Below are 14,053 nucleotides of genomic sequence, written 5' to 3'. Positions count from 1 at the left end.
TTAATAAATCTGCCCCTAAGCGGCAGATTTATCAAGGGTCGAAGTGAAAATTCACAGTAAAACATTATAATTTTGAGCTTTTTGTGTAATTCAACTAGGGAATAGTCCAAATTCGATTTGAATATGGAAAAAAATCTAAAATTTGAATATAGAAATTTATCATGTGGGGGTAGATTTTTCAATGGTCGAAGTGAAAATTAGAATTCAAAAAATTCAAATTTCAAGCAAATTTTTGTGTACTTCGACCAGGGAATAGTCCAAATTTGAAAAAAAAATTAAAAAATTTGAATTTTGAAATTTATCATGTGCTGTCTCTTTCAAAATTCAACTTTGACCATTCATCATCTAAAACCTGCCGAATTGCTGTTTTAGCCTATGTGGGACCTCCTAGAACCTATTTGCAGTCAATTGGTGGACTTTGAAAAATTAAAGGTTTTTTTGGGAAAAACTTTGAATCGTATGATCAAAACGGGCCTGTTCAATCTATAACTGACCTATTCGGCAAAAATTTTTTTAAGTTTTTCAAATTCAAAATTCGACCCTTGATAAATCTGCCCCATACTGTCTCTTTAAAAATTAGACTTCGACCATTCACCATCTAAAATCTGCCAAATTGCTGTTTAAGCCTAAGGGGGACCTCCTAGAACCCATTTGGAGTCAATTGGTGGACTTTGAAAATTCGTTGTTTTTGTTTTTTAAAAAAAACTTAGACTCAAATTAGATCGAAGACGATGTTACTTCGATTCGTACTATTCAAATTGGAATAAATACAGCCTATTCACCAGCAGAAACAAAATTAAATTTTTTTAATAAATTCCGGTTGGTCTTTTTTTATTCGTATAAGTTATGGGAGTTAAAAAAAAACACCCATTGCTTCGAAATACGACCTTTGATAAATCTGCCCCCTGAGTGTGCCTAAATTTATATCATTTACACCCCAGTCAAGTGCATGGATTCCAGCTTTGTTTTGTTTTTGTGATCATAGACCAGGTTTCCCTTTTGATTTTAGGGTCATTTAATATATAATAATATATATAAATATATATAAATAGGGATATATATAAAAGGGATGCATCCTTCGCCTTTCCAGAGAAAACAACCCCAACCTTGACAGTCTCCCCTCATAATTTAACTCTTCCCTCCCTCTAACCAGTTTAGTTGCACTTAGTCTCTGCACTCTCTCCAGCTCATTTATATCCCTCTTAAGGACTGGAGTCCAAAACTGCCCCCATACTCCAGATGAGGCCTCTCCAGGGACCTATAAAGAGACACAATTATGTTTCATCCCTTGAGTTAATGCCCTTTTTTATACAAGACAGAACTTTATTTGCTTTAGTAGCCACAGAATGACACTGCCTAGAGTTACACAACTTGTTATCCACAAAAAAAAAACCCTAGATCTTTTTCAGTTAAGGAAACCCCTAACACACTGCCATTAAGTGTATAACTTGCATTTATATTATTTTTGCCAAAGTGCATAACCTGCATTTATCAACATTGAACCTCATTTTCCAGTTTGCTGCCCAGTTTTCCAGTTTAGACAAATCACTGTACAAAGTGGCAGCATCCTGCATGGAACCTATAGTCCTGCACAATTTAGTATCATCAGATATTCATATAATTTTTTATTTTTTTTTGGGATCAACACTGTTTTTAATTTGTGCTTTTTACATTTGGATCTCTTAATAAATTCCATTCCATTCCTGGTTTTAGAGAATGTGAGTTCAAAATCCTTTAAAATCACTAAAATGAGACTGTTGATAAATAGAGTAGATAAAATGGAGTCTATGGGAGAAGACCTTCCCGTAATTCAGAGATTTTTGTATAACATGTTTCTGGATAACGGATCCCATATCTATATTTACAATATTTTTCATTCCCCATAATAAGACAAGATCCCTTTTAAACAATAAAACGTTTAATCCCAGCAAGCAATACACATAATGACTCTCCAATTACAGAAAACAGATTTGTCTAGGCCAGGCTGCACTACATGGTTACATATGATTTTATGAGTAATAGGAACTGATTTATGATAAAACTTAGCATTTATAAAGATTTTTGGTTAATATTAGCTGCTATGTTTTTTGTTGAATCAAAGTATGGGGCACAGCAAATCAAATTGAATAATCCTGTCGCAAGACATTAGGAACCAATCATTGGACAACCACAATTAATCAGCCGGTTAAAAAAACAAAACATTAATTGAAACAGGCACTTCGGCAAACCCAAAAAAACCTTTAAAACCCTTAATAAAACAGATCTGCCATTCAGTGACAGATTGTGCATTTCAGATTTTAAAGTGAAAGTGTCAATTTCATGGCATAATTGAAGAGCTGCTTCCATCTCGTTAGAAAGTTGAGGTTAAACAATATTTGGTTATTCCAAGTGGTGGCAAACCGGTTCTTGTGATATTCAAACTTCACCTCCTTATTACTCTTCTGATCCAAATGTTCAGTTAGTCAGTGAGGAGCTTGAATCTTTGATTTTTCTGTTACACAAAAAAGTAAGTCAATTCAGATATTGGAAGGATGATCATGCTGGTGCAGGCCCACTAGGCACTGGGGATTCTGAATATAATGTCACAAAAGTCATCTCTAAAGGCCCTCAGTCCCCAATGGTCCCTTGCCAGATTATCAACTTCTTGCTGGTCCCTCTGCCTGTTGTAGCTGCTCCTGTTACTGATCCTATAATTAACACTGTCTGATACTTTCTGGCCTATTGTCTGGACTTATCTGTGCTAGTGACTATCTACTGCTTTGCCTTGTACCCACCTGTGTGTTTTTGTCACACTTGTTCTGTCTGTTTCTAAGCTTAGAGTTTAACTTGGTCCTTAAGTCAAACCCAAAAAGGTCCAGAATGTGCCTCTCACATGGCGTTATGTGCACCTGGTAGAAGAGCATACCTGAGGGGCATCTCATGTGTATCCCTTAGAACGCCACTACCTATTTAGGAATACAATAAATAGTAGACCCAATCTAAAAGCAACATATCACTATGTCACCCCTTTATTCTAGGAAGAACAGGAAACCTGAGTACAGAAAAGTTTTAAGTCATTAGTCATTATTCTCCAAGAGAGGCACAGTCATTGGACACTTTTGAGATTGAGATGCAATTGATCAACCTTTAAGCAGAGGATTCACTAAAACATCTATTGAGGGAAATAAAATGGGCTCTACACACAACAAGGAAATATGAATATTGGTTTATTGATAGAAAAGTCAGGAGATCTGGAAAATACTTTAGAACAATGAGTAAATATAAATGCTACCTTCTTTACTTTGTGGAACATTGAAGTAAAGATGAAATGATTACCTCTGGTTGATGTACCAGTTGCGTTCCTGTAATAAACAAACTTTATTTTTGTCTTTTCTGTATGGTTTTCCATATGTTAAAATAGTTTCTAGATGGTTTAACCATTTGCCAGATAGATAGAGAGAGATGGATAGATGTAGAGTGAGAGAGAGAGAGAGAGAGAGAGAGGGAGAGAGATAAAAGACAGATAGATGATAGATAGATAGATAGATAGATGATAGATAGATAGATAGATAGATAGATAGATAGATAGATTAATAGATAATAGATAGATGATGATGATGATAGATAGATAGATAGATGATAGATAGATAGATAGATAGATTAATAGATAATAGATAGATGATGATGATGATAGATAGATAGATAGATAGATAGATAGATAGACAGACAGATAGATAATAGATAGATGATGATGATGATAGATAGATAGATAGATAGATAGATGAGAGAGAGAGAGAGAGAGAGAGAGAGAGAGAGAGAGAGAGAGAGGGAGAGAGAGAGAGAGTTAGATAGATAGAAATATAGACAGATAGAAACAAAATAAAAGCATACCTGTATCAGCTCACAGAACTTGGATTTCTAATCCTGAAAATGCAGCTGTTCCCTTTTTAAAGCTAAAAGAACAATAAATCATAAGATGCTGACTCATAGCAACCATAAACAAGATAAGGAAACTTTAAGTCATTGTTTGTGTTTCATTGCAGCAGTTGCTTCCTCATCGTTATTATGTGTTTAGAAACATGTCCTGATGTGAACCTGGTTTATGTGCCTCACACATTGCTTATTGGCTCTGCATTCTATTCAGTGGCGCTGCCATGTCCAACATGTCTAACTCCATAAGTCGATCAAGTTATGCCATCCTGTAATATATTAAATATGGAACCTGACTTGGATGTTTCACTTGTAGTCATACACAGCTCATTGTGAAATGCAGCTTCACTCATCCTCAACCAGTCAACGTTTTTGGAGATGCTTCCTATTAAGAGGTCTCTTAAATTGCCACCCTGTAGGCAACACTGTGAGGGCCGCTTTGATCCTTTTGTTTAGTTCTGGAGGGGGGGCCAATACATGTGTAATGCTTTTCTAGCAGACTCCATTAGGATCACCCTCCAGCATTCATAGGGCACCTAGCTGATGGGGATCAGGCCAATGTGGGAACTCTCTGATGCAGGGTCAGACTGGGGGGCCCGGGGGCCCACCGGGCTACTGTAGCAAGGCCCCCCCCTCTGGGTGTCCTCGCCACATGCAAAATTTGTATTTGCCGCCAGGGAGGTCTCGGCAGGGAGATTTGTCAGGGAGATTCTTCAGGAAGATTCGGCAGGGAGCAGATCTGGCTAGCAGGGCCCACAAGAGCCGGGGGCCCACTGGGCCAGACCGACCCTGCTCATATGTATTGTGGGATGTACTAGCAATGTATGTGCATAGATGCCATAGACAGTCACTATTTATTGGGCTGGTACGCGCTATTTGGACCTCTGTGTGTATGAAATTCTAGGGCCTATTCTGAATCGCAGTCAGAGTCTGGGGGGAATGTAGGTCTTTATGCTCCATTTTGGAACCTGCATTGTTACATAATCAATGACCCCTAGTGTTATAGTACACACCAGGTGTGTAAGATCAGGTCTAAGTCAGGGCTAGTGAGCAATAGCAGTCCTGCGCTCCAAAAGGAAAAGTAATAGGGTTAGTATTGCCCAATGACTGCTTTTCCTCTACTTGCTGGCCATGTCTTGTCTGTTTTTGCTGCTTTGTTGGTGTTTGGAACAGACAAAGTGGTGTTGCCCCCCCCTTCACCATATACAGATATCATAATAACAACACCCTACATTGCTTGCATTCACCAGGCAGCACCAAGAAGCCAGTAGCAGGATGTGGGTGCCAGACATCAAGGGTGCAGACAGGAAGGAGGAGGAGGACAATGGACTTTACAGATGCAGGTCAAAAGGTGGGTGCAGGCATCATGGAAGCAGGCAGATCGGAGGGTGTTGGTGGGAAGAACATGGTTCCGTGCTGGGTCTGGCCCCCAACTCACTCTGCTGTATATAAAATACACCACTGAACAGAGGTCTGAGCAAAGGTTTCTGTCCATGTGTTTCTATACAAATGAGCCTAAAAAGAAACTGGTTTGTGACTTCCTGTTGACTTCTATATATTTATAGTGGAATTATGGGGTCCTTTTTCCAATAATAACCTTGTTACTGCTTCATCTCTTCAAGATGTCCTCATGACTCCATACACAACAGATCAGTAACATGCTCCCCTGCCCTATATTTTTCACACATATTTATACTCCTTGCTGTAGCAGAAAAAGAATTGACGTGTAACAGGGTGTGATTGGACAGTTTTGGAAGATTGCTGGGAGAATGTAACACCAGGATTATATATATATATCTATATATACTGTATATGAAACACCAGTTATGCTTCCAGTCTTTAGAGATGCATGATGCCAGTTCTTTGAGACAAACTCATCTTTGCTTTACCCAAAACGTTGCACAAAAATAATATTCATTACAACAGAAAAAAAAGTGTAAGTCTTACAACATGCCAGAGTTTATTTACTGTAGTGATGGGAATGGGGTATAAAGGGAAAACATCAGGTGCAAAGTGCCATGCTTTTCCCACAATGCACCTTGCAGTCACCAAGATACGCCTGTTGCTGACAAAGATTTGCGGCCCTGCAAGTACATGGGTGTTCCTAACATTCCTCTTGTTTTCAGATCTCTCACTAGGGGACATAAAGTACAAGGGAGCCCGTATTTAACATCCCCAGGCCTAATAGGATAAGAAAACCTTTAAAATAAGTGATTTTAAAATTGATGAGAGTGCTACTCTAAGCACTTTTGTAATTTACATTTATTATTTATTCTTTTTTCATTCCAAGATATTAAGGGAAACATGGACTGTTAATATAAATACATTTTGTTCCAACAGCGCCACCTGTTGGTCAGTTTCCCACCAGTCTGACCAACAAGTAGTCAAGGAAGTTGTCAGGAGAAAGAAATAGGCTGCTCCGATGTTCTTCTGCTTAGGAAAAAAATTAGAAACCTTTCTCACATCTTTCCTAAGCAGAAGAACATCAGAGCAGCCTCTTTCTTTCTCCTGAACTTCCTTGACTACTTGGTGGTCAGACTGGTGGGAAAATGACCAGCAGGTGGCACTGTTGTAACAAAATTCATTCATATTAACAGTACATGTTTCCCTTAATATCTTGGAATGAAAAAAGAATAAATAATGAATGTAAATTACAAAAGTGCTTAGACTAGCACTCTCGTCAATTTTACATTCATTTATTTTAAAGGTTTACTTATCCTTTATGGATCCCATACAGCCTGTTCTGCTCTACACCTTGCGTCTCGCTGATATATAAGTGAGACACAATTTGCCACGGGCACTGGGATAGTTGATTTCTGTATGGGCTCTATGGGGCTTGGTACTTGCACTCTTCTTTGCTAAATCAGCCCTGGCGTATAACAGTTGAAATTCTTGTTTTCTTCCTGCGGTGAGGGATCTAATTATTTATGTACATGGATCTGTTTCTGATGACAACTCTTGTATTTAGGCCCCTTCTCCTGATTACCAACCCCCAACCAAGGTCTCTATTCTACAATACAGACTGAATAAATCATTTATGGACTATTTTACTATAAACAGCAATAGGACTGTATAATAATTATGTTCTTCTGATTCTTAAACCAAATCTGAGAGGCCCGTGCCTGGTATTTCACATTTTAAGATGTCCCCCTCGAGGCTGAGTAACCACAAGGCTCCGGCATCATAAGTCACGTGTTTCACTTGTAGCAGGAAATTAAGGTTCACCCACGAGGTTCCAGTTGGTTTCTTATAGGTGATTCCCTCTCTGTAATGAAAATAATAATATAAATAAGTATATTCAGCTTGCATACACCCAAGAAGTTTATATAAAATCGAATTCATCAATAAATGTACTTGCATGGCAAACTATATAGCAAATAATAGGCTGTGAACTGTAATACATACTGATACAGTATTAGATTCTGTATCCTTTCATTCTGGTCATGAACCTCCAATATTCTTATTTATATAGTAGGCAGTACAGCTTTCTGTCATGTCACACAAGACACATGTGATATGACCCACCATCTCTCCCTACTATACCTACTATCCCACAGTCACACTCCCTTCCCAGAGACTATTATCCACTGTTACTATAGACACCATCTCTCCCTACTATACCTGCTATCCCACAGTCACACTCCCTTCCCAGAGACTATTATCCACTGTTACTATAGACACATCTCTCCCTAGTATACCTGCTATCCCACAGTCACACTCCCTTCCCAGAGACTATTATCCACACTGTTACTATAGGCACCGTCTCCCCCTACTATACCTGCTATCCCACAGCCACACTCCCTTCCCAGAGACTATTATCCACTGTTACTATAGGCACCATCTCTCCCTACTATACCTGCTATCCCACAGTCACACTCCCTTCCCAGAGACTATTATCCCACTGTTACTATAGGCACCATCTCTCCCTACTATACCTGCTATCCCACAGTCACACTCCCTTCCCAGAGACTATTATCCACTGTTACTATAGGCACCATCTCTCCCTACTATACCTACTATCCCACAGTCATACTCCCTTCCCAGAGACTATTATCCACTGTTACTATAGGCACCATCTCTCCCTACTATACCTGTTATCCCACAGTCACACTCCCTTCCCAGAGACTATTATCCACTGTTACTATAGGCACCATCTCTCCCTACTATAACTGCTATCCCACAGCCAAAGTCCCTTCCCAGAGACTATTATCCACTGTTACTATAGGCACCATCTCTCCCTACTATACCTGCTATCCCACAGTCACACTCCCTTCCCAGAGACTATTATCCACTGTTACTATAGGCACCATCTCTCCCTACTATACCTGCTATCCCACAGACACACTCCCTTCTCAGAGACTATTATCCACTGATACTATAGACACCATCTCTTCCTACTATACCTGCTATACCACAGTGACACTCCCTTCCCAGAGACTATTATCCACTGTTACTTTAGGCACCATCTCTCCCTACTATACCTGCTATCCCACAGTCACACTCCCTTCCCAGAGACTATTATCCCACTGTTACTATAGGCACCATCTCTCCCTACTATACCTGCTATCCCACAGTCACACTCCCTTCCCAGAGACTATTATCCCACTGTTACTATAGGCACCATCTCTCCCTACTATACCTGCTATCCCCACAGTCACACTCCCTTCCCAGAGACTATTATCCCACTGTTACTATAGACACCATCTCTCCCTACTATACCTGCTATCCCACAAGTCACACTCCCTTCCCAGAGACTATTAACCCACTGTTACTATAGGCACCATCTCTCCCTACTATACCTGCTATCCCACAGTCACACTCCCTTCCCAGAGACTATTATCCACTGTTACTATAGACACCATCTCTCCCTACTATACCTGCTATCCCACAGTCACAGTCCCTTCCCAGAGACTATTATCCCACTGTTACTATAGGCACCATCTCTCCCTACTATACCTGCTATCCCACAGTCACACTCCCTTCCCAGAGACTATTATCCACTGTTACTATAGACACCATCTCTCCCTACTATACCTGCTATCCCACAGTCACACTCCCTTCCCAGAGACTATTATCCACTGTTACTATAGGCACCATCTCTCCCTACTATACCTGCTATCCCACAGTCACACTCCCTTCCCAGAGACTATTATCCCACTGTTACTATAGGCACCATCTCTCCCTACTTTACCTGCTATCCCACAGACAATGTCCTATATGGCAGACATATAGGGCATATTTGAAGTTTGAAATGTTTACCTTTTGTACACTTTTCCATCGGGGCTCAAGCCAAACACAGATCCATCTGTTCCAACTTCCAACATGGTGAGACTGCCTTCCACCCTCCACCACTGGCTGCCTTCACAAGCTGTTGGTTTGACATTGTAGCGGAAGTAGATATCTGAAGCATTGTTCACACCCCAGCATCCCAGGTGCCCACAGCTATAATACACAAGTCTCCCTGGTATTGTGGTGAAGTGTGTATATGGAGAACCGGAAATTGTGTCGTATCGGTTAAGGCAGTAAACAACTTCTTCTGTGTTCACTCCAGCCAGGTATTTATTACCCCCAGCATCTATTTGCTTCAGGAGTCCTGTGGGGTAAGGGATTAAGATACAAGCACTGGTGAGATATGGATATGAACAGAGTATTATATAATTTGCTCTGGAGACAAGAACTTTATTTCTGGACCTTGGAGCAGGAGGCTCTGGACTGCATTCTCATGGTTTACACAAGGTCTAGTAACCCATAACAACCAATGAGCAGGTGTCCTTTCCTAGATATTTTTTAAAGCAAATATCTGATAGGTTACTAGACCTGGGGCAGAAGCTTGTTTTAATTAGGAGGGCAAATTTGGCACCAGGTTCTATGCTGCTCTAGTTTAGCCCTCTCCTGTAGTTGAGATATAGACAAGTTGTTTTCTTTCTAATTTAGTGATGGGCAAATATAAACCGTTTTAATTTCTCCGAAAATTTGGGAAACCATAAAATATTCGCAAAATGCATTGAAGTCTATGGGCAACAAATTTGTTTTGACGCGCAACATTTTGTTTTTCAACCATTGGAGTCTACGGGCTTCTTTTTTTTGCGGTGAAACCTGGCAACAAATTTCACTCATCACTATTCAGATTGCATTTTCCCAAAAAAACTAGGAACAAAACTAGGAACAAAACTAGGAACAAATGTAAATGTTACCTGAGACTCTCATCCAGTCGTTGTCCTGAAGTTTGTAAACCAAACTCCTTTTGTTGGTTGCCCACACTCCAGCTGGTCCCACACTTACATGAGCCATTTCTCCAGGAACCTGGACCCAAACATTCCTTTGCCACTTGTAAATACTTCCACTCGTTGTGACCCCATAAACCTCACCAGCACCAGCGTCCAATTGCTGCAGCTTGCCAGGAATGTCTGTACATGTTTGTCCTGGGTATTAAAAACAGAATATTATGTTGAGTATTGAGTATTAAAAAGCTGAGACTTCTGACTAAATGAGCTTTATTTTGTCACTTTGACTAATGACTTTAGAAAGCATTGTATAGTACAGTGAGTACTGCAGGCAAAGTGGAGCTGTAAGTGGGAGTCACAGTGAGTACTACAGTATGTAACACACCGAACTGGAACCACAGTGAATACTGCAGGTAGTGAGAGAGCAGATGATATTAGGGTTATTTTACAGCGCCCCCTGCTGTAATGTAAAAACACTGCAGTGTCCCTTGATGCTCAGTTACTTGTACGCAGCCTGATCCTTGCAGTTTGCTCTAAATCTAGTGCTACTGAAAGGGTTAAAACATGTTGCGTTTGTCTTTCTTTAAAAGGATTCCTATGTACATGTTCATATATGTTTAACCTTTGACCTAGGCTCATTGTTAAGGTATGCATATTCAGTAGTTTTACTCCAGCTTTACTCAAGTGTGCCCAGGGCCGGACTGGGGGCTGCAGGGCCCACCTCCCCAGGGGCCCCACGAAATGGCATTATATTGCTGGTCCGCACAATTGCGTGTTAAATCGACTCCGGCTGAATGTTTGTGGTCTCAGCATTTGTTTACACAGGTTTACTTTTTATACTTGAAAAAGAAGGTACAGGTATGGGATCCATTATCCGGAAACCTGTTATCCATACGGCTCTGAATTTACATAAAGGCCGTCTCTCATAGACTCCATTATAATGAAATACTCCACATTTTTAAAAAATGATTTCCTTTTTCTGTGTAATAATAAAACAGTATCTTGTACTTGATCCCAACTAAGACATAATTAATCCTTATTGGAAGCAGAACCAGCCTATTGGGTTTATTTAATGTTTACATGATTTTCTAGTAGACTTAAGGTATGAAGATCCAAATTACTGAAAGATCCATTATCCAGAAAACCCCAGGTCCTAAGCATTCTGGATAACAGGTCCCATAACTGTAATAGAAACGTTTGCATTCCCTATTCTTGGCAAGGTGGTAAGATCAGGGGAGGTGCAGGATCTTGCACTTATTTCTGATGCACAAATACCTGCATCTGTGTACGTTTACTAAGGGGCAGGGTGCAAAGTGCAATAAACATGGTGACTCAAACCTGTTTGGAAATGACCCTTCAAGTGAGGTCAGTGGAGCTGCAATAGGAGATGCAACAGGTTTGATTTACTGTAAATGCTGCACACAGGAGGAAATACTGGTCATTAGAGTACAACTGGGTACAATACACTACTATAGGATATACTGTATAGAGACAAGTTACAATGTGTTGTACAGGTATAGGACCTGTTATCCAGAATGCTCAGTTCCTGGGGTTATCCTGATAAGGGATCTTTCAATTATTTGGATCCTATTTTGGACTTTAAGTCTGCTAGAAAATCATGTCAATGTTAAATAAACCCAATAGGCTGGTTTCGCTTCCACTATGGATTAATTTTATCTTAGTTGGGATCAAGTACAAGCTACTGTTTTATTATTACAGAGAAAAGGAAATCATTTTTAAAAATGTGGATTATTTGGATAAAATGGAGTCTATGGGAGACAACCTTTCTGTAATTTGGAGCTTTCTGGATAACGGGTTTCCGGATAACAGATCCCATACCTGTACTGAGAACAGCAGTTTAAACAGAAATAGTCTCATTAACTGGGTTAACTTTAACTAGAGATAGAAAAGGGCATTGAAAAAATACAGCTATGGGATCCTTTATCCAGAAACTAACTATCCAGAAAGCTCTGAACCAGAGAAAAGCCATCTCCATAGACTTAATATTATCCAAATAATGAAACTTTTTAAAAAATATTTCTTTTTTCTCTGTAATAATAAAACAGTAACTTGTATTTGGTCCCAACTAAATTATTATTAATCCTTATTGGAAGCAAAACCAGCCTATTGGGTTTATTTAATGGTTATATGATTTTCTACTCCTGTTGTACTATATATTAATCCTCATATTTGATGGAACATTGTGGGGACTTCTAATAGTGGTGCATTAAATTGAGTCATATGAGTCATGTGACCATTTATATTGGTTACATGTTACAAGTTATTCACAGCTTTTGCACAATGAAAAGATATTTGTCACCTGCAGTATCTAAATCCATGAAAGCACAGTCTTCCTTTATAAAGGTTATAGAACTACAGTATATGGGAACTTTTGATATTCTTTCTTATGTTATAGGACTTTTTTTAGGTACAGATATGGGACCTGTTATCTAGAATGTGTGGGACCTTAGGTTTTCCAGATGATGGATCTTTCAGTAATTGGATCTTCATACCATATCTACTAGAAAACCATGTAACATAGTAACATAGTAAGTTAGGTTGAAAAAACACACACATCCAACAAGTTAAAACCTTTTAACTCTATATATAACCTGCCTAACTGCCAGTTGATCCAGAGGAAGGCAAAGACCCCATTTGAAGTCTCTCCAATTTGCCTCAGAGGGAGAAAAATTCCTTCCTGACTCCAAGATGTCAATTGGACCAGCTCCTGGATCAAACATTAAATAAACTCAATAGATTGGTTTTGCTTCCAATAAGGATTAATTATATCTTAGTTGGTACAAGTACAAGCTACTGTTTTATTATTACATAGAAAAACGGAAATTATTTTAAAAAATTTGGATTATTTGGATAAACCAAAGTTTATGGGAGCCTTTCCCTAATTCAGATAACGGTTATCTGGAACGGGTTTCCAGATAACTAATCCGACACCAGTATAAAATTTCAAAGCTAAGCCCTTATTCACTCTAGGGGTAAAAACTATAACCATGTTTTAATGACAGCTATACGATCCGTTATCCAAAAATCCATTACACAGACGAAGCTCCAAAATACGTTCAATTTCCCACGTGTTCCCTTTAAAGAACTTCTTTCGTTTTGACTGATTTGTTTTTGTCTGTAATAATAGGACAGTGCCATGTACCTGATGGAAACTAAGCAGCATGAGTCCATTTATAGATGGCAGAATAATCCTCTTTGCTCCTATAGGTGTCATGCATTCCACATAATAGATCCCATATCTGTATCTGTAGCTTAGTTTTAAGGTAAGGGGGACAGACCAAATAATGGACTGTAGAAATAGGGACCAAAAGCAAAATCTTCTGGGCTACTAGATGAAATACACTTTCTTATTGGTTGGTGCCCAGTTTTGTGCAAGTGATTTAGAGATTACATTTGGTAAAATAAATGAAGAAATGTACCTTTAGCAGCGCTGGCCCCCAGGAGGATCAGGCACAGAGACAGCAGCATGGTTCATCCAGTGGGTCACAATGTTCTGCCTTGTAGCCCAGCTCCCTTTATTCATTGATGCAGGCTCCTCCCTCCTCAGGGACTGACCAGCAGAACTAGTTATTGGCCATTGGAATCAGCACAGAAAGTTGGGACAGAGTTGCCACTGGGGTAGGGGAAGGTTATTTATTCCCATTACCATAATTTGCAAGTAAAATATTTGTCCTCACATGATGATGATGATTTTTGCCTTCAAGACGTTTTTTTTCTTTTACGAATCTCTAGGGGCTTTAGCACACGGGCAGATTCGGGGAGATTTAAGGTGACCATACACAGAGAGATCCGCTCGTTTGGCGATGTCGCCAAATGAGCGGATCTCTCCCCAATATGCCCACCTTGAGGTGGGCAATATCGGGCTGATCCAATCGTGGGCCCTAGGGCCCAACGATCGG

At 39.6% G+C, this 14,053-nt stretch overlaps 1 protein-coding gene across 1 annotated transcript; it reads right to left on the bottom strand.

Moving 5' to 3' along the window:
* Window positions 1–6,637: 6,637 nt before the first annotated feature.
* On the bottom strand, window positions 6,638–13,692 carry LOC101027296 (fish-egg lectin). The gene is made up of 4 exons (XM_041571655.1): window positions 13,574–13,692; window positions 10,104–10,331; window positions 9,169–9,502; window positions 6,638–7,174 (listed from the first exon to the last, which is right to left on the bottom strand). The coding sequence occupies exons 1-4, from the start codon at window positions 13,620–13,622 to the stop codon at window positions 7,006–7,008; spliced, it is 780 nt and encodes a 259-aa protein (XP_041427589.1). The 5' UTR covers window positions 13,623–13,692; the 3' UTR covers window positions 6,638–7,005.
* Window positions 13,693–14,053: the final 361 nt, after the last annotated feature.

The sequence above is a fragment of the Xenopus laevis genome, chromosome 7S, assembly GCF_017654675.1.
Source record: "Xenopus laevis strain J_2021 chromosome 7S, Xenopus_laevis_v10.1, whole genome shotgun sequence".
NCBI classification, from domain to species: domain Eukaryota; kingdom Metazoa; phylum Chordata; class Amphibia; order Anura; family Pipidae; genus Xenopus; species Xenopus laevis.
The sequence above is the reverse complement of the archived record's forward strand: the minus strand, read 5'-3'. Positions and strand labels throughout refer to the sequence as shown.

What these genes read in the sequence shown, in the direction of transcription:
- LOC101027296 (XM_041571655.1), bottom strand. Translation starts at nt 13,622, where the DNA reads ATGCTGCTGTCTCTGTGCCTGATCCTCCTGGGGGCCAGCGCTGCTAAA. An exon ending in GGGGGCCAGCGCTGCTAAAG is followed by an intron (nt 10,332 to 13,573) that starts GTACATTTCTTC and finishes TTTAATACCCAG; the next exon opens with GACAAACATGTACAGACATT. An exon ending in CGACTGGATGAGAGTCTCAG is followed by an intron (nt 9,503 to 10,103) that starts GTAACATTTACA and finishes CTTACCCCACAG; the next exon opens with GACTCCTGAAGCAAATAGAT.